General features: G+C 39.8%; 1 protein-coding gene across 1 annotated transcript in view; it reads left to right on the top strand.

The window, feature by feature from the left end:
- Positions 1-6,315: 6,315 nt before the first annotated feature.
- Positions 6,316-26,288, top strand: part of rhobtb3 (Rho related BTB domain containing 3) — a 133,741-nt gene continuing 113,768 nt past the window's right edge. The window contains exons 1-3 of the mRNA XM_043709644.1: positions 6,316-6,644; positions 6,842-7,067; positions 22,420-22,612. Coding sequence (XP_043565579.1) covers positions 6,643-6,644; positions 6,842-7,067; positions 22,420-22,612 — 421 coding nt within the window. The 5' untranslated portion in view covers positions 6,316-6,642. The remainder of the gene's footprint in view (positions 6,645-6,841; positions 7,068-22,419; positions 22,613-26,288) is intronic.

Genomic DNA, 26,288 nt, shown 5'->3' on the forward strand with positions numbered 1-26,288 from the left:
CATCTCCACTGGACACGCTCCAGTCCAGTATGTCCTTCCTGAGGTGTGGGGCTCAAAACTGGACACAGTATTCTAAATGGGGCCTAACTAGAGCTTTATAAAGTCTCAGTAGCACACTGTTGCTTTTACATTACAACCCTCTTGAAATAAATGACAACATTACATTTGCTTTCTTAATCACGGACTCAACCTGCAAGTCAGCCTTTAGAGAATCCTGGACTAGTACTCCCAGATCCCTTTGTACTTAAATTGTATGAATTTTCTCTCTATTGAAAAAATAGTCCGTCCCTGTATTCTTTTTTCCGAAGTGCAAGAACCTGCAATTTGCTCACATTGAATTTCATTAGCTATTTCTTGGACCACTCTCCTAAACTGTCTAAATCTTTCTGCAGCCTCCCCACCTTCTCAGAACTACCTGCCTGTCTACCTAACTTTGTATCATTGGCGAACTTCATCAGAATGCCCCCAGTCCCTTCATCCAGATCATTAATATATAGTGTGAACAGCTGCAGCCTCAACGCTGAACCCTGTGGGTCACCACTTGTCACCGGCTGCCATTCTGAAAAAGAACCTTTTATCCCAACTCTCTGCCTTCTGTCAGACAGCCAATTCTCAATCCATGCCAGTAGCTTACCTCAAATACCATGGCTCCTCACCTAACTCAGCAGCTTCCTGTGAGGCACCTGATGAAAGGCCTTTTGGAAGTCTAGGTAGATTACATCCACCGGGTTTCCTTGGTCTAATCTAATTGTTACTTTTTCAAAGAATTCTAACAGGTTTGTCAGACATGACCTACCCTTACTAAATCCATGCTGACTTGATCTAATCCAACCCTGCACTTCCAAGAAGTTAGAAATCTCATCCTGAACGATGGATTCTAAAATTTTACTTACAACTGAAGTTATGTTAATCGGCCTATAATTTTCCATCTTTTGTCTTGATCCTTTCTTGAACAAGTGGGTTATAACAGTAATTTTCCAATCATCTGGGAATTTCCCTGACTCCAATGATTTTTGAAAGATTACAACCAACACCTCTGCTATTTCTTCAGCTACCTCCCTCAGAACTCAAGGATGTAGCCCATTGGGGCCAGGAGATTTATCAATCTTTAGACTTTTTAGCTTTTCTAGCACTTTCTCTTTTCTAATGGCTACCATACTTAACTCTGCCCCCAAGTCTCCTTAACTGTTGGGATATTATTCATGTCTTCCACTGTGAAGACTGACACAAAGTATATATTGAGTTCTTCAGTTATTTCCTTATCTCCCATCACTAGCCTTCCTGTGTCAATTTGGAGCAGCCCTATTTCTATTTTTGCCTTTCATTTGTTTCTTATGTATTGAAAGAAACTTCTACTATAATTTCTAATATTCTTTGTTATCCTCTGTTTGTTTTTGTAGTCTTCCCATTCTCCTGATTTCCCAGTGCTCTTGGTCACTTTATGGGCGCTCTCTTTTTCTATGATACATTTCCTGACTTCCTTTGTCAGCCATGGCTGTCTAATCCTCCCCCGGATAATCTTTCATTGGGATGAACCTCTGTACTGTGTCCTTAATTATGCCCAGAAACTCCTGCCATTGTTGCTCTACTGTCTTCCCCACCAGGCTCTGCTTCCAGTTGATTTTTGTCAGTTCCTCTCTCGTGCACTTGTAATTATCTTTATTTAACTGTAACATCCAATTTTGCCTTCTCTCTTTCAAACTGCAGACTAAACTCTACCATATTATGATCGCTGCCTCCTAAGTGTTCCCTTACTTTTATAAAGTCTGGCTCATTACATAGCATTAAGTCCAGAATAGCTTGCTCCCTTGGGGCTCCATCACAAGCTGGTCCAAAGAGCGATCCTATAAACATCCCATGAATTCCCTTTCTTTGGATCTACCAGCAACATTATTCACCCAGTCCATTTGCATGTTGAAGTCCCCCATCATCACTGTGACCTTGTCTTTCTAACATGCCCTATCTATTTCCTGGTACATCCTCAACCCCTGGTCCTGACCACTGTTGGGAGGTCTGTACATAACTCCCACTATGGTTTTTTTTGCCTTGTGGTTCCTCAACTCCATCCATACAGACTCCACATCATCTGATCCTGTGTCATTCAGTACCATAGATTTAATTTCATTCTGAACTAACAAGGCAACACCACCCCCTCTGCCCACCTCCCAGTCTCTTCAATAGGTTTCCAGATATCCAAAGCTGTTTTGGTAAGACGATGATGGAATTGGACATGATGGATTCATTCACTTAGGGATGGGGTAGCTGGTTAATTAGGTATGCAGGGAGAAGGCTGAAAGAACTTGTCAGGTACCATCAGGAGGTGGAGAATTCACTGTTTCGGGTGTATCCTGTCTGGTAATATACAGAAAGAAATCTCACTGGGGCCACACGGAAGAATCCCTGAAAAAATACTTGAAGCAATGTGCACATCTAAGAAACGGTCTATTTCTTCCCTAAAACTCACATAATTTCCATCCCCAGAAATTTTTCCATTTTCTTTCTTGATTCTCATATGACTATTTCTTCCCATCTAACACTCTGTGTGAGATATCAGTGGTAACCACCAGAGCTGCCATTTTTTTGGATCTTTGACATTTGACTCTCATCAGGATAAGTATTACGGTGTGCTGAAACACTACTTCAGAATTAATACATAGTCATGATTTCACTTGCATTCTTAAAATTTCTCTCCAACTTCAGTGATTGGAACTATTGATTCCACAGATATTTCTTTTCTGTTGCAATGTCTACAAGTATATGCTTAGATTGCTTAATTAGAATCCTACATTTTAATTAATATGCTTCAGAGGCAAGCTCATAAATGTTGATTGTTTCCCTTTTAACAGCTTCATAGTCTGCACTTTGTGATTCTGATGAAATAGTGTACACATTCATAGCTGTACCTATCAGGAAACTGGCATTGAGTTAAAATGCTCAGACAACTGGTGCAGACATAATGGCCCCCTACACTTAATGAATCTGTTAATAATCGATTTTATAATATTGAGGGCTAAGGAACTTTTGGTCACTTCAACATCATGGGTACTATGACAATATCAATGAATTACAACCTCTATAACTTTATGAACTAAACACAGATTTCTAGTTTAATCCCACATGGAAACAGAATCATCATTTTTTACCACGTTTTTCTTCCTTTGCTTTCAGTATTTCTCTACCAAGTCATGTCTGAGTTCTCTTTCTAGGGTTGAAGCCTTTTAAATTCCACTGTCTTTCTTTTTCTTCCTTCACACTTTTCATTTCAAGCTCAATTCTTCCCATCTCTTTTAAAATTTGTCTTTGTTTCTCATTTTCTTTATCGTTGTTTTCCCTCCCCTTTCCTTATTTTTCATTTCTGTCTATTCAACTACAAGAAGGCATAGTTCAAGATGAGAGGGGGTAAGTTTAGGGGAGAAGTTGTGGGAAAGTTTTTCAGACAGAGGGGGTGGATGCCTGGAAAGCACTGTCAGTGGAGGAGGTGGAAGTAGGCACATTAGGTCGAAGGTGTATTTTGATAAACACATGAACATGAGGCGAACAGCAGGATAAATATCATGAATGGGTAATAATATGTAACTGATCTAAATAAGGAGTAGGAATGCTCCTCTGTATTGCATTGTTTTGTATTGCATTTTCCTTCTGATTCAAGCTTTTTCATTGAAAGCTCATTTTATCAATGACACGTCAATTTCAAGTTTCCCTCATTTTAACTCTAAATTATGTTTTTATTTTTACCTCAATTTCTTCAATAACTTTCTCAATTTAGCCTTAGTCAAAGATTTCAAGTAATCCTTTTGTTACAGTTTGTACTTCCAATAAAGTCTAGCAATAGTCAGTTGTTTTGAATGTGCTACTAGTACAATATACTTCATATTCCTATTTTTAATGCATTGTACTTGCACATACTTTTTAAGATACACAGATCCCTCTTAAATTCCATGAATTTTGAACCTGCGAACCACTTTGTTAAGATCCCAGCTGATTGAAACACTGGACAAGTCAAATCCCCAAGTGAGATCTGGCTTATTGCTCTAAAGTGTTGTTTTTTCTTTTTCTTTACCATGGAAATTAGTTACTGAACATATTCACAAGATACTTTTAAGAAAATAACTTGAAGTTTTATTAGACAAAAGAAAAACGTGATCCATGTTACACTGTATAAGGACTATTTGAAATGATCTCATTACAAATATCAAAAAGAATGATTCAACCCTTTTTATCCAAACAAACACCCAAAACTCAGTGAAGGATCTGTCCATCTTCACTTTACATTTGTACATGTTGAAGAAAAAGCTTTAGTCAATTTCTTTTCAGCAAATTTATGCAGTTCATTCAATTATATTTTCTTTGGTTAATGACTCATCTTAAGACCCTTAAAAAGCAATATTACCTCAACTCTTTTGTTACTGAACATTTGTTCCATAAACATGTATCTTTATCAGCTGGAGCCTTTCTCCTAAACAATTGGGACTTTTCCTCATTCCTGCTCTGAATATTTTGGAGATTGCTAACCTTACTGTTACAGATCTTTTACCTTTGCATGAACCTGCACACTGCCTGATTTCTTCCAGATTGTTGTAACTTGCTGTTTTACTGGACTCCTGTCACAAGGCAACAACAGTTTTTCTCTGTTCTATTGTTTTTTTTTAATGCTCTGAACTGTTCACCTCATGCTCTAATTCAAGGCTGTAACCTTCACTAAACAAATGTATAAACAAACATGACATTTCCTGGCACTAAAACTCTCAAAGTGAAACTAAAACTATGTCTTCTCCCATCTTAACTTGTACAATACAGAAATACGAAATTGTTGTTTTTCTGGATGTTTTCTTTTCTTTTGGCTGTTTCTTTTATTTCTGTTTCTGTTTGTAATCCTGTCTTTTGTATACTAAGTTGGTGCCTGAGACTGGCAACTTTGTACACTTTTTACTGTACTCGAATACACATGACAATAAAATCTAAAACAACACTAATATACTGTCCACTTCCATCACAATTGTATGACATTACTGTTACATGCCACTTGTCAGTCCAAAACTTAACGTTGTCCAGGTCTTGCTTAATAAGGACACAGACCTCTTTGCTTTGAGGAACTGGAAATGCTGCTGAACACTGTACAATCGTCTGTGAATGTCAACACTTCTGACCTTAAGATGGAAGGAAAGTTATTTATGAATCATGTGAGCTGTGTTTAGAAGATCTCTGGGGATCTTATGCCTTGATGTTTCAGGACTGAGGTGATTGACCTCCAAAATCCACAGTCCCTTTCCTTTGTATGAAGTCTTACTCCAACCAGTGGAAAATGTACTTTCTGACTCCCACTGATTGCAGTTTTGTGAGTGTTGCTTGATGTCAGACTCAGTCAAATGCAGCCTTAATATGAAGAACAAGCAGTCTCATCTCCTCTCTCTCGAGATTTCAGCTCTTTTGTCCATGTTTGGAGCAAGGATATAATGAGGTCAGCAGTTGAGTGGCCCTGGCAGAACCTGATTGAACATCAGTGAGTAAGTTATTGCTGTGTCAGTGCCACTTGATAGCACTGTTAATGATGTGTTTCAACACTTGGCTGATGATTCAGAGTGGACTGATGGGGCAATAATTGGCTAGGTTGATTTGCCCTGATTTGTGTGGATAGGGCATATCTGGGTCATTTTCCACATTTCCAGGTAGATGCCATGATGAGGCTGTGCTGAGTATTGCTTGGCTAGAGGTACAGTTATTTCTGAAGCGGAAATAATGGGAGTTTACACTGAGTTTCAGAGAACATGGATATATGTGATGCTTGCAGTTATAATATTGCTGAGCCCCCACTTTACCAGACTATTTATAGAACGAAAGCTATCCCATGGTTGATGTATTTCAGTGTTTGGCAGGATCATTGGTAATCTGTCCTAATGTTGCTGGTGGACAGTGTCAGGGCCTGTACCTGTGGTTAACTGACTACTCTGAGAAATTAAAGTTTAGTAAAAAAAGCTGTCTGAAACAATGTAAGTTTTTGTGCTCATTGCTGCTGGGTTAGTCATTTAGGTCACCAGTGCTAACAATGGTATCAACTACCAGCTGCCTGCTGTCCTTCCCACATGTTAGAGGACACACAGGGTGCATTGATCCAAGCATGGTGTTACAAATGATTTCCCGTTTCCAATTCACCGCTGCCCGAGAAACCTCCCTCGCTCTCTCTCTATCTTTCCTTATCATTAACATCACTGTGATTTTCCTCATTTGAATAAAGTCAGGGGATAAACCCCGTGTGTGGCTGCAACAGTGTTTTGTGAACGGATTTAAATCTAATTCCTTTGCTTTCACTGACGTCAGGAGCCTGTGACTGGACCGGGTTTTGCGGGTATACAGTGTATTGGGAAAAAAGAGAGCTCTGTCCTGTTGTCCACAGAGCAGGCTGACTGTACCAGAGCCGCCTTTGCAGCCTCAGTTGATCCGCTCTGGACTAAGGACAAACCCACAGCGAGAGTAAAGTTCACCGCCTCGTCTCGCTGGCTATTGCTGCATTCTCTGCGGTCTACCCAGGGCAGGGAGCCAGCCTCCGCTCACTTCGAGTTTCTTTGTTACTCGCACCGATATAAGTATGAATAAACCCCAGCGTTGGCTCGGCGTTTGTGTTAAGCTGTCGAGCCAGCATTGATCATGTAAGTTGCACGGCACCGGTTCGGTTAAAGTCGTTTGGAGTTTTTTTTTGGTATTGAGTTCACTTCTGCCGTATTCGGTGTTAAAGTCAGCCTGGTCTGACAAAGCCCCCCTCCAAGCTGCACGCCTGTAATTACACGGCTGATGCTAGTCTCCGTTGACTGAGTGCCCCTATGTGTAACTTGTCCTCCTTGTTTAGGTCGGTTCGGATCGTGGCTCTGGGCAATGAGAAAGCGGGCTTTGAGGACAGCCTGCAGCAGCCGGATCTGATCACCACCTATTTCGGCAGACATGCCATTATCCGGCACGTTGAAGAGAGGCGCTTGCTCAGCTTTGCCACCCACATCACATTTCCTGCCTTTGTCGAGTACCAGGCTTATGTCTTCGGCAGAGTCCAAGTGCTGATTCACGACTGTCCCAACTGGGTAAGGAGGCAAAAAAGTTACAATGGGGCTCGCCCCTTAAGGTCACCTGAACTATAAGAACGCTTCGTAACGTTTGTGCAGCGCACCCCCAAAGATCACTTGTCCCTAGTATCAGTGATGCGCTGTTTTTGCTTTGGGTAATCCAGTAGACTATCTGATGCGCTAATGTGAAGTTTACAATTTCAAATGCTGCAATTTTATCAGAAGCTCGTTAAGTGGAACGATGGTTTTCCTCCCCGCTTACCGTTGTCTTAAATGGAGACATTTATTTGCATAATTCGACCATCATGTTACATATTGTCCATTTGTACACTGATCTCATGTTCAAAACATGGCCAACACAGCTCAAGAGTCATACTTTAACCCTGAAACAAATAATAATGATCAATTTTGAACTTTCAATAAAAAGGAAAGAATTGCTTTTGTTTTGGTGACTTCTCGAGGTCTTAGCACTGAATTTATGAACGTCTACTGAATATTTCCACAGTAGTTATTCTTTAATTTGACCTCAAGAGGTGCCTATTTAGACTGCAATCCCATCAAGGTAAAGGCAAAGTCACCATAATCCCACTCTTTCAATTAGAGAGAGATAGCTCTGGTTTAAACTGAAGGCCACCATGCCCTAGGCAAGGGAAAAAGTTGAGAAGGAGAATCCTTCATTAGAATCTCAACCAGTGTGGGAATTGAAACAACATTGTTAGCATTGCTTACCAGCTAATAAAGCTAACCAGTAGTGAAAGGTTATGCCACTGGGGAATGAAATCCATTATAAGATAGGTTTCATAATTGGGCTTAAGGTTCTAACCTGAACAATGATGATAGAGGTCAGTTACCAATATTTTGCCAGAATATTCATCTGCACTTTAATGGGATTTCATTTCCTGACATTTATTTTGAAGGAAATTGCTTTCAGAAATTGAGAGACTGAAAATGCTGCAAAGGTGCTTTTAAAATAACTAGAATTATTTTAAAATGTAAGAAGAAAAGATATGAATTATACAGCTATAAAAGGCAAATGGAATAATATAGCCCTTCCAACTAGATATTTCTGCCCATATATTTCTATGGGGAAACAGTGCTTTCCCTGTTTGTGCACACATTGCTATTGAATATGCAGAGCACTTGTTCTTGCGAGTGACGAGAAGTAAGTCAATCAGAATATACAGTACTGTTTTGGGACTGCCATGCACACCTATTATTAGTTTGTTGTAATGAAGTGTGAGTTTCATGTAACCAACTGCAGGATCATTTCAATGACAGTCATTGTGTGAGTATGTTATTCTGTTAGCAACAACATAACTGAGACTGGCAATATGCAAGCCTGCTCTCCCACCCCCACCCTGAAAAGGAGGAGTAGAGATGTTAAAGGCAGTATGTGAGTGGAGTGCTACTTTTCTAATGCACGATTAAGACTTGGCAGCCTGGCATGCAGGTAGACATAAGCTCTGGTAAGTGTGCACTCAAAGAGATGAGCAGCACAGAATTCTGATCACAAGACTTTCCTTGGCAACAGCTGGAGCACGACATGACTGAAATGGGATAAACTCTACCTTTGTGGAAGAAACACAATAGTCACATTTCAAATAAGTGATTAATAGTTAAAAGAATGCGATTGAAATTTGTGGAGGCAGATAATTGTCAAGAACTGACAATTCTTGGTATGTGTGCATTGTATTACTAGTATGATGTACAGGCCACAAAAAAAAAACATGAATGTAAGAAAGTACCTTCAAAGTATACCTTGGTTTTTCTACAGTAGACTTTTAAAAATTTTTAGTTGACTTGAGAGATCATCATTTTAACACCTTCCTTATAGTTTAATGGAAGTGAAATTCAATGGAATTTCAAAGCACTTGATACTGGTAGGTCTCTTCAAAAAGGGGAAAAAAAATCCCCCTTGATTTAACTCAGTTGCTCAAAAGGAGCTTAATTAACTGCAATTTGAAAATCTGAGTATATCAATCACATTGGACTTGAATAGGAAAGCTGCTTCATTCTTTGCTTCTCTAGAACTTTCCACAGACTGCAATTACATATAAATATAAATGGAGGAGAATTTGTCCTTCCATGCTATTTCTAAACAAAAATCTCACTCATGGGATGTAAGTAAAGCAAGGAGGCCATGTTCTAGTGGTATTATCACGACTGGGACCCAGGTTCAAATTCTGCCATGGCAGGTGGTGGAATTTGAATTCACTAAATCTCTAGAATTGAGTCTAATAATGATCATGAGTCAATTGTCCAGGAAAAAAAATATATATCTGGTTCAGCATTGCCCTTTAGGGAAGGAAACTGCCATCCTTATCTGGTCTGGCCTACATGTGACTCCAGACCCACAGCAATGTGGTTGACTCTTAATTTCCCTCTGGGATAGGCAATACATGCTGGCCTAGCCAGTGTTGCCCTTATTCTGTGAATGAATAAAAAAATACTGACTGGGTTAGCATTTTTGCCAGTTCTTGGTTACTCTTGAAAAGGCAATAGTGAGCTGCCCACTTTAACAGTCCATGTGCTGCAGGTAGGCTGAAAATATCTTTAGGGAGAGAATTTCAGGAAATTGACCCAATGACTGTGAAGGAATGGTAATATATTTCCAAATCAGGGTGTTGTGTGGCTTGGAGGTGGTGGTGTTCCCATGTACTTGCTGCTCTTGCCCTTCAAAATGGAAATGGAAATGAGTTTGGAAGCTGTCATTTAAAGATCGTTGGTGTATTTTTGCATTGCACCTTTGTAGGTAGTACTCACTGCTGCTACTGAGTTTGATAGTGGAGAGAGTGGATGTGGTACCAATGAGGAAGACTGCCTTATCCTGAATATTGTCAAGCTTTTTGAATGTTGTTGGAGCTGTACGCATTGATGCAAGTGGGGAGTATTCAATCACGTTCCTGACTTGTGCATTGTAGATTCTGTAGAGACTTTGAGAAGTGAGGTGAGTTGATTGCAGCAGTGTTCCTAGCCTCTGACCTGTTGTAGAGGAGGTGAAGGTTACATTGTCCCCTATTAGAGATGGTCATTGCCTGGCATTTCTGTGGCGTACATGTTACTTGCTATTTTTCACCCCAAGCCTGGATATTGTCCAGGTCTTGCTGCATTTGGACATGGTCTGCTTCAGTATTTGAAGAGTTGCAAATAGTGCTGAACATTGTGCAATCATCAGCAAACATCCCCACTTCTGACCTTATGATGGAGAGAAAGTCATTGATGAAGCAACTGAAGATGTTTGAACCTCAGACACTATCCTGAGGAACTCCTGCAGAGTTGTCCTGGAGCTGAAATGATTGACATTCAACAATCATGACCATTTTCCTATGTGCCAGGTTTGACTTTTCCCTGATAGCCATTGATTGCAGTTTTGCCAGGGTTCCTTGATGCAGTCAAGTGGAGCCTTGATGTCAAGGGCTGTCACTCTCACCTCACCTCACCTCTTTTGTCCATGTTTGAACTAAGACGGTAATGAAGTTCTGAAGCTGAGTGACCTTAGAGGAACTGAAACTGGGTTTCGCTGAGCAGGTTGATGAAACTTAGCACCACTTTACTGATGATCAAGAGCAGACTGTTTGTTTGGATGGTAATTTGTCAGGCTGTATATGCCCTTCTTTCGTATCCAGGACATACCTGGCAATTGCTCACATTGTCAGAGAGATGTCAATATTGTACTTGAACAGCCTGGCTAGGGGCACAGCCGCTATTGTTGGAATGTTGTCAGGGCCCACGCTTTCGCAGTATTTAATGTCTCAAACCATTTCCTGATACCATATGGAGTAGATCAAATTAGCTGAAGACTGGCATCTATGATGGCAGGGGCCACTAGTGGAGGCCAAGATGGATCATCCATTCGGTACTTCTGGCTGAAGATTGTTGCAAATGCTTCAGGTTTATCTTTCACACTGATGTTCTGGGCTCCCCCAGTTTTAAAAGTAGAAGTAATTGTGGAGCTGCCTCCTCCAGTTTAATTATCCACCACTGGTCAACAGTGCAGAGTTTAGATCTGAATCATTGCTGTATTCCTGATGAAGGGCTTTTGTTCGAAACGTCGATTTTACTGCTCCTCGGATGCTGCCTGAACTGCTGTGCTCTTCCAGTATCACTAATCCAGAATCTGGTTTCCAGCATCTGCAGTCATTGTTTTTACCCAGCTCAATCAGTAGCGGTGCTGCTGAGCCACTCTTGGTGATTGACATTGAAATCCCCCACCCAGTTTACATTCTGCCACCTTACCACTATCAGTGCTTCCTCTCAGAATTGTTGAACATGGAGGAGCACTGCTTCATCAGCTGAGGGAGGATGGTACATGATTAATAATTTTGATTCTGGATGCAATAAAGTCTCAATATTAGATTAGATTAGAATAGATTCCCTACAGTGTGGAAATAGGCTCTTCAGCCCAACAAGTCCGCACTGACCCTCCGAAGAGTAACATCCAGACCCATTTCCCTCTGATTGATGTACCTAACACTATGTTGTGAAATTCCAGGGGAACTCCCTTCTCAGTGTATTCTGCCACTACCTCTGCTGGGCCTGGTCTGCTGGTGAGACAGGACACATCCAGGAATGAGTGATATTGGCTTTTGGAGCACTACCTGTAAAGTGTGATTTCAAGGGTATGACTACATCTAGCTGTTGCTTGACAAAAATGTGAGGCAACTATCCTAGTTTTGGCAGTAGCCGCAGACGTTAGTGAAGAAGACTTTGCAGGATCGACAGGGCTGTGTTGGTTATTGTTTTCGGTGCCAAAGTCGATGCCAGGTGATCCTTCAGTTTTTGTTCCTTATTTCCTCTCCAGCAGTTGTTACAATGGGGTTGCTTGCTCGGCCATTTCAGGACAGTTAAGATCAGCCATATGCTGTTGGGTCTGGAGTTACATGTAAAGATAGCAGTTACCTTCCCTCGAGGATATTAGTGAACCAGGTGGGTTTTTCTGTCAATCAACAATGTTTCCCAGTCATCATTAGACTCTTAACCTCAAATTTTTATTGAATTCGGATTCAAACCAGGGTTGCTGATTAATACTCAATTAAAACTGCTAGGCCATCACCTCCCCCTGTTAACTTTGCTGCATAAACCCTTGGAAAAAGTAACAGTTTGTTGAGTAGTTTGTAACTTTGTTTTCAGTGGCATATTGTTACTAGGTTTACAATTACTGCTGAACAGCTCAGCGGCCAAAAAAGAACTAATTTTTTATTTGTGCATTAATCAGTTTTTGATTTAAACCATCCACAGATTTTTAGAATAACTTCTTAAAGGTGGAAAGTATTGCAGTGAGACAGAACGATGTAGAAAGGATTCCAGAAATTAGGATTAAGGTAACTGATAGCATGATCACCCAAGCTGGAGCAATTAAAAATTTGGCACGCAGTGCAGGCCATAATTAGAGGCACAGGGATATCTCAGAAAATTCTGGGATTGGGAAAGATTCCAGAGAATTTTTTTAAGTATAGCACTGATTGTACAATTTCTACATCGGTTACTGAAAATGTGTTTAGAATGTAAAATCTGAGTGCTTTTCAGATACCTAGATATATTTTCAAATGCATTTTGAATGATTTTGGAAAATACATATTGTGCACTCTTTGTTAGCAAACGTATTGAATTATTTTCCTGTCATTCTTATCTTTTGATTCGCCTGTTATTTCAGCACCATGTTCATTATTTTCCACTTGTTTTCCTGTTTAAATGTCTGTTTGCAAAGAGATTTTAGATTTACCGGAATGGTTGGCTGGAAAACTTTACGAATATCTTAAATAATTTTTACCAATTACCAATGAAAGCGAACAGTTTAATAAAGCTTACAGTTAATAAGGTCAATGAGCCTCAGAAAATAGCAGTATGCTTCCACTTTTAAGACTATTCTGTTGTGTACTTGTCTTATCACGGAAATGTTACGGTGCCAAAGGAAGCCAAATGGCCCAGTGTTTCTGCACTGCCTCACCAAATGAGTGATATGACTTCATGCCATTTTTCCCCATACACTTTATTTCTATTTAAATAATCATCTAATGCCCTCCCAAATGCCTAAATTAAACATACCTCCACCACATTTCTAGGTAGTACATTGTGTAAAAAATGTTTATTTTCTCACATCACATTTACAACTTTGGCAAATCATGTTAAATCTGTGCCCTCTAGTTTTCAATAATTTTATCAGCAGAAATTGTGCCTCCATATCCATTCTATTCCAATTCCTTCATAGTTTTGAAAAGTTCTCGCAGATATTTTGGGTTGGAGGAAAGTTTGCTGTAAAGTTCCCCAGGGCTTGGAATTGGGACTCTTGCTCTCCCTATTATATATATTAATGATTTAGATCTTGCTACACAAGGAAGACTGATTGAATTTTCTCTCTCTCCAAGGAACACTGTTCCAATTTCTCCAATCAGTCCTTATAACTGAAGCTTTTCCTGGAACTATTCTTATAAACCTGTTTGCATTCCCTCCAAAGCATTCAAATCCTTCCCACAGTGTGACACCCAGACTGTACACAGTATGTCAGTTGAGATCTAGTCAGTGCCTTACATTAGTTCAGCATCACTTTCTTGCGGTTGTGCTATATGCCCACATTGGTAAAATCCAGTATACTGTTGCTTTATTAACTGCTCTCTTCACCGTGGGCAGCATGGTGGCTCAGTGGTTAGCACTGTTGTCTCACAGTGCCAGAGACCTGGGTTCAACTCCTGCCTCAGGCAACTGTCTGTGTGGATTGTCTGTGTGGAGTTTGCATATTCTCCCTGTGTCTGTGTGGGTTTCCTCTGGGTGCTCCGGTTTCCTTCCACAGTCCAAAAATGTGCAGGTTAGGTGAGTTGGCCATGCTAAATTGACTGTAGTGTTAGGTGAAGGGGTAAAATTAGGGGGTGGGTTGCACTTAGGCAGGTGGGTGTGGACTTGTTGGGCCGAAGGGCCTGTTTCCACACTGTAAGTAATCTAATCTAATCTAATCTAAACCTGTCTTGCTACCACCAATTATCTATGCACATATAAACGTCTCCAAGTGTCTTCGCCTTGCAAAACTGAAAAGATCGTAATCCCTACTTTGTATTGTCTGTCCACGTAATGCAAAATGCATTACTTCACACTTTGACACATTAAACTTCATCTACCACTCATTTGTCCATTTTTTAAAAAAAAATCTTGTCTATGCTATTTTGGCTTTCTAAGCTGTCCTCCTCACAGTTTACAATTTCAAGTGGTTTTGTATCATTCACAAATTTGCCTCCTGTGTGTGTAGCAAGATCAAAATCATTAACAAAAATCAGGAAAAGCAAGGGTCCTAATTCCAAACCCAGGGGAACTTTACAGAAAACTCCCCTCCAACCCAAAATATCCATTTCCTATTGCTCAACTAATTTTGTATCCACTTTGCTACTGTCTCTGTTGTTCCATGATTTCTAACTGTTTTAACTTGTTACAACATGTTTCGCCAGTCTGTGTGGCACGGACTATTGAATGCCTTTTAAAAATCCACTTGCAGCACCTCAATAGTTTTACCCTCATTGATCCTTTTAAAAAAACCCTATTACCTCTTTTTAAAAAAACCCTTCAAGTTAGTAGATGTCTCTGCTGGCTCTTCCTAATCAATCCACCATTTGCCATCTGACTACTATTCCAAATACTATTCCTGAGTTTCCTCTGTCACTATGTCAGTGGTAGCAATCACATCCTTGATAAAGGCATGTGCAGAGTATCTGATATCTCAGCCATGCAACATGCCTTCTTGTGTAAGTGTTCTTTTTGTTCCCTAATCCACCCTACTATGTCTTTTCCAACCCCTTCACTATTTATATGCCTATAGAAGTCATTAGGAATTATTCTTTTATGATGGCTGTCTGTCATTTCTCATAATGCCTCTTTGCTTCTTTAATATGCTTTTTTACATTCCTTCTTTAACCTTTTTCATGTTCCTCATGGTTTTCCATTGTATTTTTTGCTTGACATTTATCATAAGCACTCTTTTTCTTCTTTATCTTATTTTCTATTTCTATTTTTATCCAGTGAGTTCTGAATTTGTTTGGTGTACCTTTCCCTTTTGAGTGAATGTATACCTTAACTCTACCCAAAACATTTCTTTTTTTAAAGTAGGCCATTGTTTTACAGATTTTTCCTTTCGTTCCAGTTGATCCAGCTCAGTTTTATTTGGCTCTCTCTCTGTTAATTATTTCTTTAGATTGCCTTCTGTCCTTTTTTTTTATCAACATCTTAATCCTAAACCTACGTAGTATCTAGTGAATGGAATCACAGAAAGCAGTATGACAGTATTTCACCCATTTACAATCTCATGGTATCAGTGATCAGAAATAGGCTGAACTCTCATGGAAGAGAATTGAGTTGGTAATATTCTAGGAGACAAAGGTGGGATGGGGTCTAGCTTTCTGCCTCCAGTGCATGCCTATGGTTGCATGGGAGTCAAGTGGATGAAAAGGCCAAAACGCTGGAAAACCTGGTCCGGTTTTGATGATGAATGTCAGGCCGTCAAATCATCACTTCTCCACCCAACATGTCCCGTCTATATCCCCTCATGTTCTCCTATGACTCCTCATGCCCTCCATACTAAATCACTTTCTACACACATCCTTGTACACTCATGCCGCCTCCATGACTCTTCTTACCCTCTCACCTGTTCCAATGCCCTCCAACCAACATGCTCCCTCTATATCCCCTTATTTTCTCCCATGCCTCCTCATATTACCCGTGCCTCCTTCCTTATGCCCTCTGTAGCCACTCAATCAGCTTATACTACAAGAAGACCTCAGGAGGCATGCCGTTAAAAAATAAATGAAACCATATTATACAAACAAACTGAGCTCTCACTTAAACACACTTCCTCCTGAAAACATCTCAATCATGAATTCTGTTCGAAAAAGTATTTCCCTCAATTTTAAATATGTTTCAAAAACAAGCAAGCATTTAGTTAGCCAAGCAAATAAAAGATGTAGACATTTAATAATTTCATAAAACTGTTCATCAAAATGTGAACACAGAGCCCTACTGACATAAGTGATTTTGAACCCTTTGGTCAGAGTTGTTCACATTTGGCATATGGGTAGGATTGATGTATTTATCCTAAATTTCACACCAGTGAGTTGAGAATGTGTAGGACAATTGTGAGCTGTTGATGCTATGTTTGTGTTCATAGAATCCCTAGGGTGTGGAAACAGGCCCTTCAGCCCAACAAGTCCACTGCAACCTTCCAAAGAGTAACTCATCCAGACCCATTCCCCCTACCTTATATTTACCCCTGACAAATGCACCTAATCTACACATCCCTGAACACTGTGGGCAATTTAGCCAATTCACCTAACCTGCACTTCTTTGGACTGTGGGAGAAAACCAGAGCGCCCAGACGAAACCCACACAGACACGGGAAGAATGTGCAAACTCCACACAGAGGCTGGAATCAAACCTGGGTCCCTGGTACTATGAGGCAGCAGTGTTAACCATTGAGCCACCATGCTATAATTGGTTCAGTAAGACCTTGACTTATTATCCTTGTTTGCAAATCCCTAATTTCTGAAACTCCTTCAGCCCTATAACTCTCTGAGATCACAGTGCTATTCTAATTCTGGCCCCTTGAGCATTTCCTCCACCAATGGTAGTCTTCAGCTGACCAGCTCCCAGGCTCTAATAACCTGCCCATCCCTCTGAATATCAGTTCCTCCCTTTCTTTCTTTAAGGCACTCTGTCAAACATATTTCTTTAACCAAGCTATTGTTCACCTGCTTTGATGTTGTCTTATGCCTTTTGATTTCAAATTTATATTGATAAGTCATATGGGATCTTGGATTCTCTATTTTATTATGTTAGCAGAACTATATAAGTGCATCTCATTACTGTTATAGTTGTTAGTTAGAGCAGTGTAGAAGGTCAAAGAGGAAAAGACCAGATGGCAATGGTAGAAGGAATTGAAATGAGAACCATGACTGTTTCTTACTTGTACCTTTTGTTTTTTGTTCAGTCGAAAGTATAATTTTATTTCCACATTTTCTTATTGAAATTGGTTTGACAAATTGAAGTGACAGGATGGTGCTAAATATAGAATTTATTTTCTGAAATGAACTGCTTTAAACAGACCTTGTATTATGAATTCATTAATTGAGGTCAGATGTTAACCACTGAATATCATGTGCTTATATTACATTTCTATTCTTTGCATCACAAACTCTTGTGATATAGATAATTGCCTTTTACTCAGATATTGCTATGGATTAATATTCATTGATGATTTTGAGACATCTCACACCTACGTGTGAAATTCTGTTCTCATTTACAAAATGAATGAAGGTCGTGCCTCGTAGGTATTTTTAATCAACTTGTGCAGATGTGTTATCGTGGTTGTGGGTATGTTCGCCAAGCTGTGAAGTTGATTTGCAGATCTTCTGTCCCCTGTCTAGGTGATGTCTTCAGTGCTTTGGAGCATCCAATGAAGCACGGCTGTACTGTCTTTTAGAATTTATTTGGTTCTGTTCCTGCTGCTTCTGGTCGCTGATGCGGATACTTTGTTATAGTGGCCAGTATATCAGGTCTAGGTCTGTGCTTATTGATCGAGTCTGTGGACATACATTTTGAAGCAGTGCAACTTGAATGCAGATCTCCTGGTCCAGAGATAGGAAAACTACCACTGTGTCATAAGAGCCTGCAATCACTCCTTAAGAGTTAATGTCAGCCAAGGCTCATTTGGGAAAAAATGAGCCTCTGAGTTTACATCCCACTTTACCATTTACATGCAGAGATCTAGACTGTTGGTCATATTGTACTGGCTTTCAAATGAAATATTACATAAAGTTCTTATCTACCCACTCAAATAGACATAAAATACTCTACAACAGTAATTTGAAGATAATTAACGATGTTACTGCTGTTGCCCAAGATGACAATTTTTTTCCTGTGAATGTTGAGATAAAAGGTGTGTCCATCATTCTTTTAGATGTCAAAGGAATGAACTCATTTGAAGAGTTATATACAGCTGAATGTGTTTATGTGCAATTTGGAATAAATTTTTCCTGGGGTACTCAATGGGTGCAAAAGTCAGTGAATTCCAGCCATCTGAAGTTGATGGGTTTGCTTTGAACTTCTACACAAAAGCTTTGACCTACAACAAAAAATATGACCTAAGAAGATGTTGCATTTGTTTTTTTTTGCCTGAAAGTCCACAAGGACAAGATTTTGAGATTGGTTTAAGCTGAGTTTTAATTTCATATACCATGATATTCATTGCTTCCTGTGCTGTTTTAAAATATGTAGCACTGTAGTTAATTTAATTGAGAATTACCTTGAGTCTCACTTTCAATGTTTGTAAAATATTGTAATCTTTGAAAATATCATTATTTCTGCCCACAGAGAATTAGTCCTACTACATAAGTATTCATGTTTTACTTTCAGTAAACAGAGAATTCCAACATATAGAGAGTTTATTTCATATTGAAAGAAAATAGAAAATATTGTTGTGCTAGTATCAGCAGATAATAAGCTTCCTTTGAGGATGGCAAAGATTCTAAATTGTGAAATCTCCAGATATACAACAGTCCCATTTCTTCTTTCATTCTTTGTAGATTTCTGTCAATTATTGCTAATGAGCATAACTTAAAAGTATAAGAATGTAGGGCCAACAAAAACTGTATTCCATATCATTTCACTACTTGTAATTCCTTTAAGACATATGTCTGCCACATTGCAGGGCCTTACTTTGATGGCTGGAAATGGGTGCAGGCATTGTGATTAATGATTAACTCCAAGCAGGTCCAGGTTCAAACTGCACTTGTCAGGGAATGAATCTGGCCTAGCAAACCTTTGAAGAGGGGGCAACATGGGAGACAGCAGTCCCCAAAGTTTTTAGACACAGCTTTGAAGACTTTAGGAGACAGGAGGAGTGTGTAGTCACGGGGGTCATAAAACCTTCCAGACACATGCAGTGAGAGTAAGTAGCTGTGAAAGTCAATGACAGAGTTACACACTGAGGGCCTGGATGCAGTGCCATAAGAATTTCAATGACCTCACACAAATGATTAAGATCAGTAATGCATCTTCAAATTCCATTTCCTATCAACTGCACCACTACCTCAGGTACTGCTTAATTTCTACTCCCCCACCCCCATCATCTTCTACCAACAATCAAAATTCACGCTTGGTCATTTTTTTGCTTTACTGCATCCTCATGCACTCAGTACTTCTGCAAGTCTCAGACCTATATTTCACTTATACACATAATCAGTGATTTGAGCATTGCAGCCACATAATCAAAAAGAGTAAACCACACTGTCTGGCTCTCCCTGCCTTTTAAAGAGAACAAGATGCCCACAAGTATGGTTATCAGGAGTTAACTGGAGGGGGGCAGGTTCACTTGCATGTCCGGACCTTCATGGAGGAAACTATGCTAGCCATTATTGGAATGCTCATTGCTGAAGCCTAGGCTGAAACTATAGAAAGTGACAGTCTTCTCGTACCTAACATGCTTCTCCCATTCCACCTTATTTATCCTTAGCTTCCGATTTACATGCTGTACAACATATACTTCATACAAGGTAGAAAATAAGAAAGGAGAAAGTGAGGACTGCAGATGCAGGAGATTAGAGCTGAAAATGTGTTGCTGGAAAAGTGCAGCAGGTCAGGCAGCATCCAGGGAACAGGAGATTCCTGAAGAAGGGCTTATGTAGAAAATAAGAAATCCAATAGGGAATTTTGAAGAAACATTTTAGCTGAAGAGTAGAATAAACTTAGTACTTGCAGCCAAAGGGTGTGATTGAAGTGAATAGTACAAGCGCATTGAAGAGAATCTAGACAATCGTATGTGGGAGAAGTGAACAAAGGATTATGACAATAGATGAAGAAAGCTAAAAGCAGGGTTCAGTGGAATGTAAATGCTGGCATGGACTGGTTGGATCACACGGCATGCTCTTGTGTGCTGTTCCTGTGCAATGCAATTGTCACACTACAACTATCCTTCACTCTCTATGACCCAGTACCACATCCTTACACTTCTGCTTTTCTCATTCGGATATCTAAGAAGTGGAACCTGGCCAGACAATAGAGGAACAGGACAAAGGTTGTGATAATGGAGATATACCTGCACATTCACTTGAACTTATACTCAGTAATCAACACAGATACTGACACTACTCCTCCACATCATTATCCTCTCACTTCTGATACACATGCTCCTGTCTCTCAGCTGCCTACAGTAGACCTGGTGACAATGTTATCCCTCTTGTTGCTGAGATGTTACAGCATACAGCAGACCATGCCAATCTTGATACCTTCTCTGTCAATGTTTCCCCCAAGTGCTCCATGTAATGGAAACACTGTTTCAATGTAGCAGTGATCTGCTCAGTTACATTTTGTGTGGCAGCACAACTTTCATTGTATGCGTACTGCGCACGTGAATCATTGCATGACTAAGTCATCAAGATAGTCCTTGTTCTCCAGAAGTCAACTGTTTGGGTTTAGTTGGTAGCTCCAACTCAGCTGGTATAGTGGGCTGCCACTCAAAGGGCATTGTGCCTGCTGCTAAGACACTGGATGCTGGTCTACATCATATGCTGCATGTGTTTGCTCACCAGCCAGGTGTTAGATCATAGAATCACAGGATCTCTACAGTGCAGAAAGTCACCATTCAGTAGTAACCCTCTGAAGGGCATCAGACCCAAGGCCCCCCCCCCCACCCCATCTCCATCCCCATATTTCTCATGGCTAATCCACCTAGCCTGCACATTTCTGGACACTGTTCATGCTAAATTGCTTTGTAATCTACGTAACCTGCACAGCTTTTATGGGAGCAAACCGGATCACCCAGTGGAAAACCACGCAGACATGGGGAAAATGTGCAAACTCCTCACAGATAGTCGCCTGAGGCGGAAACTGAACCTTAGTGCTGAGGCAACAGTGCTGTCCACTGAGCCACCGTACTGAAAGAGTGAAATTCATTTTATTTCCAGTATAATGCAGAGTTGGCATGTTGCCAAAGTTTTGTGTGCACATTTGTAGCACAGTCCATCATGCAGAAGCTTGCAATCCTAGCAAATACACATTCACTCTGCCCTACTGTCTAGTATAAGACAATGAAATGTAGTTAGTTCTCTTTAGATGGGGAGGCTCTTTGATATCCCTTACACAATATTGCATGCATTCAACAAGATTTTAAAAATATTTCCAACTACACAGTAAAAGACACTAGAAACATCAGTGGTCATCTTTGCATCTACTGGCAATATGGACCTTGCTATCCTCCGGAAGGTTCACTTATGCTGCAGCAAGTGGCAGTGTTCAGAGAGGATGTCTTTACTGAATCATAGACATCCCACACATTGTTCCAAACTGACTTTTAAGGAGAATAAATTCCTGAGTATCTTGGGTGGATGTAACCTCCTCCTGAAAGTCTGTTTTCCCCTCTCCCCTTCCTAGGTCCTTTCTAGCAGCTGGTTGTATCTTGTATGGTCTTTGTCAAATCTAATGTCATGCTGTGTTCATCCAGAAACCTTGAAGTCAGCATAAAGTCAAATCAGCATCGTCTACACCACTCCCTGTAAATATTTGTAAATTTAAGCAAGTAAATATATCAGCGCACACATATTCAGGCTGTTGCATTAATTCTATCATTCAGCAGTTAACTTCTATGTATTTGATCCCTTTAAATAGTATTGGTGAAGAAACCTCTTGGTGTGAAACGTTCTTTGGAAGTTCAGGGTTAAGAGAAGTTGTTAACTTAATCATTGAGGTTGAAAATGGCATTGATTGTGTCAAATCAGTATTGTACACTGATTACTACCATAATGTCTTGTTCTGCAAGACATTATGGTAGTAATTAATTGTGAGTGTGCTAATGTTCTCTCGAATATGTCAGTTGAGACGATTCACCTGAAAAGTGGACACGTGTTGCAGATGCTTTTTTGAAGGTGAGTGTTGAGATAGTTTTTTTTTCTTATTAAGTTGCAATGAAAATTCTTCTAATTGTTGACTAAATAAGATTACATTAAGCTATATCTGAATTAATGCACTCAAAACTGCTCAGTTGCCCTGTAATTTGCAGTTTGCAGATTCTCCCCCTCAATGTTTTATCCCTCAATGTTTTATGAATGATATCTTTTATGAGATGATTGCCAGTATGCTGGACTGTGTGCATATTTTGAGGAAAGGGAATTGGGACTAATACAGGGCAGCTGTGGAAAAAGATTTTAAAGGTGACATGATGGTGATAGGATCCTTCCTATTCTTGTGCATAAATAATTTAGCAAATCTGATTTGCTCTACATGCTGTGGCTGACTGTCCGATTTAATGTTTTGGAATCAAACATATACATGAAGCAGTTTTAAATTTTCAGTTTCATTTGGATTTCTCAATTTGGCTTACTAAGTGTTCTCATCTCTTTGTTAGGAATTATTCGACAATGACTGGTATAGATCACGGAATGTGGTTGGGCTAGCAGACATCATTGTCCTAAAATACTCCGTCAATGACAAAACCTCATTTCAAGAAGTGAAAGATAATTATGTTCCGATTATTAAGCGGTTACTTAACCAATGGACAGTTCCAGTCATAGTTGCTGCAGTTGGTACAAGACAAAATGGTGAGTAATGAAGATTGTGCACATATTATTTAAATAAATAGTGGGAAAATTATACACAATGGTGTTAGTAGAATTCCTGTAGTAGTCATGTTTCACATGTGATGGTTTATATGTATTAAATTAGTCAGAAATCAAGCTACATTTTGTGAAAAGTTTTCCTGTTCATCTATGTGCTATGCACTCCCCATAGTTTACAATATCAAAATCTTTTAACGTCAGCTTCCTCCTAACAATTCAGAAGGCAAGCACATCACATGATATTGAATGAAGCCAATTACCCCAAGATGATCTCTGGTTTAATCCCAGAAGAATGAGTTAGCTGGTATCAATAAAGCTGCATTGGCTACAGCATCGCTGGGCTAAGAAAGGCAGGGAAAATGTCAGTCAGAATGTTTTCTGCTGTCCATTGCCAATGACATATGGCAGAAAGAATATTTACTGGCATGTATATTGGAAGATTAAATCTAATTTAGCATTACGAAAGAGTATTGTAATGAATAATTAGCCTGAATTAGTCAGTAATCTAATGGTAAGGGAAACTTAGTTTATAATGATCTTAACAAGATTGTATCTGATGTGAGGTTTGAGTAGCAATAATTTAAGTCATCATTCAGGTTTTAAATTTAGATAAGGCTGATTGTGGAAGGATGAGGCAGGAATCTATGAAAATAGAATTCTGTACACAGTGGAAATCTAAAATAAAAACAGAAAATGCCAGAAATTAGCAGTCAGGCAGCATCAATGGAGAGGAACAGATTTACTGGGTTAGATTTTGAGTCTCACCAATTTTGGGTACCTTTTTTAAAACTGGTAACAGGATCTAGATTTGCGATGCTCAGAGCTGACCGTTTTTCTTAACATAGCATAACAAGCCCACAGCCAATGCCCTAGCCTGGTCATCACCATTACAGGGTTGGCATATCAAACACTTTAAGTTTATTGGGAGGCAATGGCCTAGTGGTATTATCAGCTGCCTGGTAATTGAGATAGCCAGGTGATGTTCTAGGGAATCCTACTGCAATGTGCTTCTTTCCTTAAAACACATCTTTAAATTGCAATGTTTTACATATTTTTGAAGACTTCCAGTTTTGTGATAAAATTAATTGATTCTATAGCGCATGGAGGTAAGTGTGCTTGGAGAATGCCTGGAGATAGCATAAGATGTAGGAGCAGAATTAGGGATTGATCTGTTTCTTAACCCCATTCTCATTCCTTCTCCCTGTAATTCTTGATCTCCTTACTCATCAAGAACCTATCTATCTCTGTCTTAATACATTCAATGACTTGGCCTACACAGCTTTCTTCAGCAATGATTTCCACAGATTCACCACCTTCTGGAGGACTAAATTCCTCCTTATTTCAATTCTAAGTGGCAATCCATTACACTGAGGCTCTGCCCTCACAATCTAATCTCTCCTACTCATGGAAATATCATCTTCATGTCCACTCTATTCAGGCCTCTCTGCATTTTGTAAGTCTCTGTGAGATTCCCCTACATCATGCTAAACCAGACCTAGAGTCCTCAACCAGTTCTCAAATGACAAGCCCTTCACCCTTGTGGTCATTCTTGTAATCTTCCTCTCGTTCCCTTCCAAGGCCAACATATCCTTTCTTAAATTTGGGGCCCAAAACTGCTTACAATATCCCAGAGTTAAACTGGGTTATGGAGATTGTACTTGCAGCTTGGAGGGAGAGCATCTACACAAAAATGGCGTGGAGTGCATGGAGGCGCCATGTAAGTGGAGGGAGTTACAGGTAGAGAGACCCTATCAGCTTTGAATACAACTGGGAAAAAGTCCAAGAGAGCCAGGCAGCCTTCTAATCAGGCTGTTTTGACATATTCCCACATCTGTAGCTACATCCATACCTGACTGCTTTAATTGTCAGACCCAACTCAGTCCAGCCCCTGCCTCGAAAATGATGCATGTGGAGGCCGCTTCTATGGAGCTGAGTCTGGTTATGAAAATACAGCTTAGTATTTCTGATTAATGGCTTTTCATTGGAACTGAGGGAAGATAAGAATGTAATAGTTTTTCGGCAAGGGAAAAATGGGAGGTGGGGAGAAGGCCAATCAAGAACGTCTATGATAAAGTGGAGGATAAGGTAGATGAGCTGTCCAGAGGTTTCTTAGCCGGAAAATCAAAAGGTATAGTAATTAGCAAAATGATGGATTATTTGACTTCCTTTATATTTTGTATTAGTTTTCATAGTCAAGGATATGGATGGATCCCCACATGCCACAGTTTTGGCAAAGTTCCAATACTTTAGATTCCCTACAGTGTGGAAACAGGCCCTTCAGCCCAACAAGTCCACACCGACCCACCAAAGTGCAACCTACCTAGACCCATTCCCCGACATTTACCCCTGCCCCTAACACTACGGGCAATTTAGCATGGCCAATTCACCTAACCTGCATGTTTTTGGACTGAGAGGAAACCGGAGCAAACCCACACAGACACGGGAAGAATGTGCAAACTCCACATAGACAGTCACCTGAGGCGGGAATTGAACCCAGGTTTCTGGCGCTGTGAAGTAGCAATGCTAACTACTGTGCCATCGTGCACTTTCTGCTCCCAATTGGGCTTTTTACTGAATAACTTAACTTTCAGCAAATTTGGTTTGTAGATCTCTCTTCCATCTTCCCAGTTTTTTTTAATTAGAGTAGACCAGTCAAGTAAGAAGTGAAACTAAAATGAATCCAGAGATTATGCTAATTATATTCAATGTGAATTTACAACAAGATTAATACAGAAGCTAATGAGACCAGTGGTAGTCAAAAATCCAGATCCTAATGGGTTTTCATCCCAAGGTATTAAATGAAGTAGGTCATGTATATTTGGTGCGTCAGTCAAGATCTTTCCAAATTCTCCCAATTTGGAATCTTTCTCTAATTTGTTTGATGGCAAGGGGAGTTATTAGGGAATAGGGTGACTGAGCATTTGATTAACTGTGTGCTGATCAATGACAGATTAGCATGATTTTGTAGAGACTAAACCATGTGTAACAAAGTTGAGTTTTTTTGAGGTTATTAATGTAGTAAATAAAGAAGAGTCTACAGATATTATTTAAATTAATAGCCAGTAAGCATTCAATAAAAGTTAAGAATGCCTGTCAAACAACATGAATGGAGAATTGGTTAAGAGACAGAAGACTGAGATTTAGGAGAATGGATAAGTAATCAAGTTGGCAGGATGTGACTAATAGTGTTCTTTCTTGTTCTGAACTTCAGCCTCAGCTTTTCATGACATTTTTACAAGTGACTTGGATTGAGGGACAGAGACCTATATGTCCAATTATTTTGATTTTTAGGTGGTAGAATACACAACGTAATTGGAAGTGCACAAAGTTGGAAGGAGACATCAGAAGATTAACTGAGTATGGGCAAATCTGTGGCATAGGAACTTAAATTCAGGGCAGTACACAGTTACCTGCCTTAGTTCTTGTGTCAGAATAGCTTTGAATTTTGAAAGAAGTTTGGGCCTATGAATTTAAGAGTTGAAGTGCAGAAAGCACTAAAACAATGGACATTTTGAAAAAGTAATCTAATAAAACATTTGCCTTAATCTTGTATGCTGGAATAAACAAAAATGTAAATTCTTATGCTGTACAACTGGATTATTGCATTCACTTCTGGACTTGCATCTCATGCACTAATCTTGGAAGGAGTGCACTTCAG

This window comes from Chiloscyllium plagiosum, chromosome 2 (assembly GCF_004010195.1).
Source record: "Chiloscyllium plagiosum isolate BGI_BamShark_2017 chromosome 2, ASM401019v2, whole genome shotgun sequence".
Taxonomy (NCBI): domain Eukaryota; kingdom Metazoa; phylum Chordata; class Chondrichthyes; order Orectolobiformes; family Hemiscylliidae; genus Chiloscyllium; species Chiloscyllium plagiosum.